Raw genomic sequence first — 3,340 nt, 5'->3', positions numbered from 1 at the left:
TTTAAAATTTGAGAAAATGATGACAAATTTGCAATCAAAAGGAGGTTTTATGTCAGTAAGTGTGGCGCACAAAGAGATAGTTGTAAATGTAATCCAAAACTACATTTTGCATGGTCAAAAACATACTCAAGTTTACAATCAATCTTAGCAAGGAGGAAATAATGTTCAACATTTTGCTCAATAAAAGACCTGCTGATATCAAGTTTAATGAATGTGCAAATTGCAATATCAGTGGCATGTGTAATGGAGTACTTTTACAGGACAAGTTCCATCTCAGCTGCACTCTCCTGATCATCAATCAATTCTATATCTGAAACATTTCTACCCACAACAGTGAGTTTCACTTTAATCGGAATTTTGCTAAGAAGGTATTGTTCTTTTTCATTGTCATTCATTTCTGCAACATTAGGAAATAAAATTGTCATTAAATCCAAGTCAATTGTGAAGTCCTTGTATTTTCCACTATGGTCTTTCACTGCCACTTCAATAGAGAACTCCTGAAGTGATAGAGTCTCAACATCTCCAGTCATTGTTGTGGCTAAAGGCTGTATCACCTATAGGAGAAAATGCATGGGTAAATATCTAAATAGATGCCACAAAATTGTTTAAACATTTGCATTTTTCATTGCTATATAACAGAGTGATGGGCAATCGGACCAAAAACCATAATGGATAATAATCGGACACATGTAATCGATTAATAATCGATTATAACTGTTATTGTCATTGAAGTGGTTTTTTCTCTTAAAATAAATAACAGAATCATTACACATATGGAAACATTTGAATTTTTTTGGTTCCTTTAGTTCATGAATCAGAATTTCAATATATCAAGTAATGGAATTTAATTACATGTATAATCACAATGTCTGAAAGTTATCTCACTGTTGAATGTCGTTATTACTGTTAATTCTTCCGCCATTTTGTTTGCTTGTTTTTTGATCACGTTTGACATACAGAAAAGAAAATCTGAACAAAATTGACTTCCGGATTTTTTTGGTCAATGATGTCAGCGAATTTTATTTTGTAATCTATTAGTAGCATCATAGAGCTGTAAACGAATGACAAATCGATCATCGGTGACAATCGTTTCATCACTAATATTACATGATCTTTTTTCTAATGTTCATGATTTAAATATACGCGTGTTTAAATCCACTATGAAAAGTTTCACAGTACAATGTATGAATAAGAATTCTGGTCCAAGCTTGGGGAAAAAATGTATTCATTGCATAAAGTTACATAATTTAAAACAAGGGGAGATAAATACCTCAATTGTAGAGTTCCTCGTACTGTTCAAACTTTTATTTCCTTGCCATTCGTTGACAAGGCAGTGCGATACACCCAAAAATTGCCCAGTTGCGAGATCCTTACTGGCAAGTTCCCTCCAAAGAGTAAGGTCAATGGAGTTTCCATCCTGTTCCAAGTAAATGGTTCTAATTGTAGTATCCACTCCACTTACTCGCACAATTCTTGTTGCTTCAATCTGTATATAGGAATGAAAAATGAAGAATTTAAGATTCCTATTTTTTGTTAAAATTTAACCTGCAGTCAGTAAAAATAGTTTGTATTTGTTATAAAAATAAGCTATTCTAATAACTTTCATTGGTAATTCAAAGACAGCACACTTTTCTCTCATTCATGAACTTTTATTTTTTAGAGGAAGGAAACAAACACAATATTTCCTTCTTGATAAATTAATCCTAATGTCATAGATAACCTCTTTTATCCAGTATAAATCAATGAAGTTCCTGACCAGTTTTTTTCTGCCATTTTACAAACTTTTTTGACTTGTCCCTGAATTGTTGTTATAGTTTTCTGAGGGGAAGTTATTATTTCCCCAATCCTCTTGACAGGTGATGGTGGCAGGATCAGCTGGATGGCTTTCTCTTCCAGTTCATCAGGAACCACGATGTCTGGTCTGGTCATGACTTTAGTTCTTACGGACAATGCAATTTTACCATTTTTGACGATGAAATCTCTAATCAGTAGAGTCTTTCCTTCTTTAATCTGCCTGAACTGTGTCTTATCCGTTATGGTGGCCAAAATAGCTCCTGTGGCATCAGCAAGACTGAAATTTAGCATTTCTGCTTGTGAACCATTTGATTCTGTAAATTTGGCTGTGTGACCTAGTTTGACAACGTTTGCTGTCAATCCTCCTGAATACGGTGTTGGACGCAGAGTCCCCGTCCCTCCTTCTATCTCACTGATTGTCTTTTGAGACATCCTTAAATTAAAAAAAAAAGAACCAATATTTCTTCTAAAGAATGAATTCAATAATTTTACAATGTATGTCATAGGTCAAAAAATCAATTTAATATCTAAATAATCAAAAACATTTATCTATTGTGAGTTTCTTTTTCAAATGTTTATCTTTGCTTGACTTAAGGATAATTTTTTTTATTTTTCTAGACAATGTCTTACACACTTCTGGTTAAGTACAAGAGAGATACAAGAGAGACTACTGATATATAATAGGTTAATTCAAATCATTTAAGTGAATGGTAAATAAGCAACAATTGGTTTGTCATCATTAGTAACATTCTAATGTAGCAGTTGAAATCTTTTGACTGGACATCATATTTGTGTACAAATGGTCCAAACAACTTCCATAATCTGTTGTAATGGTTTTAACAATTTGGCACATATTCTTGCTATCAATAAATTGACTCAAACTATTTTGATTCAAGAAATCTACATTTGTATCCCCCATAATAACGATTGGCTTATCAATATCAAGGTTGTCAAGCAACTGATTAAGAATTTTGCAACGCTGACCTTGACTGGCTCTTTGGGGACAACAGTACAAGAATACAACTTGATGAATTTGATCATTGTGACAAAAACAAGCAAGCACCGCCTCAACATTCTTACACAGGAACAATCTTTTTACTTCAAATAAATCCAGTTTAGAGTAGACAACAATGCCCCTGTAAGACCTTCCAGTATTGCCTACATTCAAGTCATCAAACCTGTGCATATTGAAACCCTGAATCTCATAATCATCATTTCTGTCAGTTTCTTTAAGTCTGCTCTCAGAGATTGCAACAATATCACTTGCATGCATATTTGTTGAACACATGCAAATTATGGAAAGTGCAAATGAAGAGATCTAGAATTATGATAAACAATTTTTAGATCCTCACGAATGTCACTCAAGATTGGTACACAAGAATGTAAAAGGCAGTTTGTTCTCAACCTTTTCATTTCTTGAACTACATGCATAGATACTGAAATCTTTTTTCATTTAATTCCAAGATGTATACATCATCTAATCTCCGAATACGACTAAGTCCAACATAATGCATGTGGTCAGTTTTTCTCTTTCCAAAGTGCAGGA

The 3,340-nt window shown here is 33.3% G+C and overlaps 1 protein-coding gene across 1 annotated transcript; it reads right to left on the bottom strand.

The window, feature by feature from the left end:
- Positions 1-254: 254 nt before the first annotated feature.
- Positions 255-2,226, bottom strand: LOC125660194 (uncharacterized). The gene is made up of 3 exons (XM_056148209.1): positions 1,783-2,226; positions 1,271-1,486; positions 255-554 (listed from the first exon to the last, which is right to left on the bottom strand). Exons 1-3 carry the CDS (start codon positions 2,224-2,226, stop codon positions 255-257), a joined length of 960 nt encoding a protein of 319 aa, XP_056004184.1.
- Positions 2,227-3,340: the final 1,114 nt, after the last annotated feature.

This window comes from Ostrea edulis, chromosome 9 (genome assembly GCF_947568905.1).
Source record: "Ostrea edulis chromosome 9, xbOstEdul1.1, whole genome shotgun sequence".
NCBI classification, from domain to species: Eukaryota; Metazoa; Mollusca; class Bivalvia; order Ostreida; family Ostreidae; genus Ostrea; species Ostrea edulis.
The sequence above is the reverse complement of the archived record's forward strand: the minus strand, read 5'-3'. Positions and strand labels throughout refer to the sequence as shown.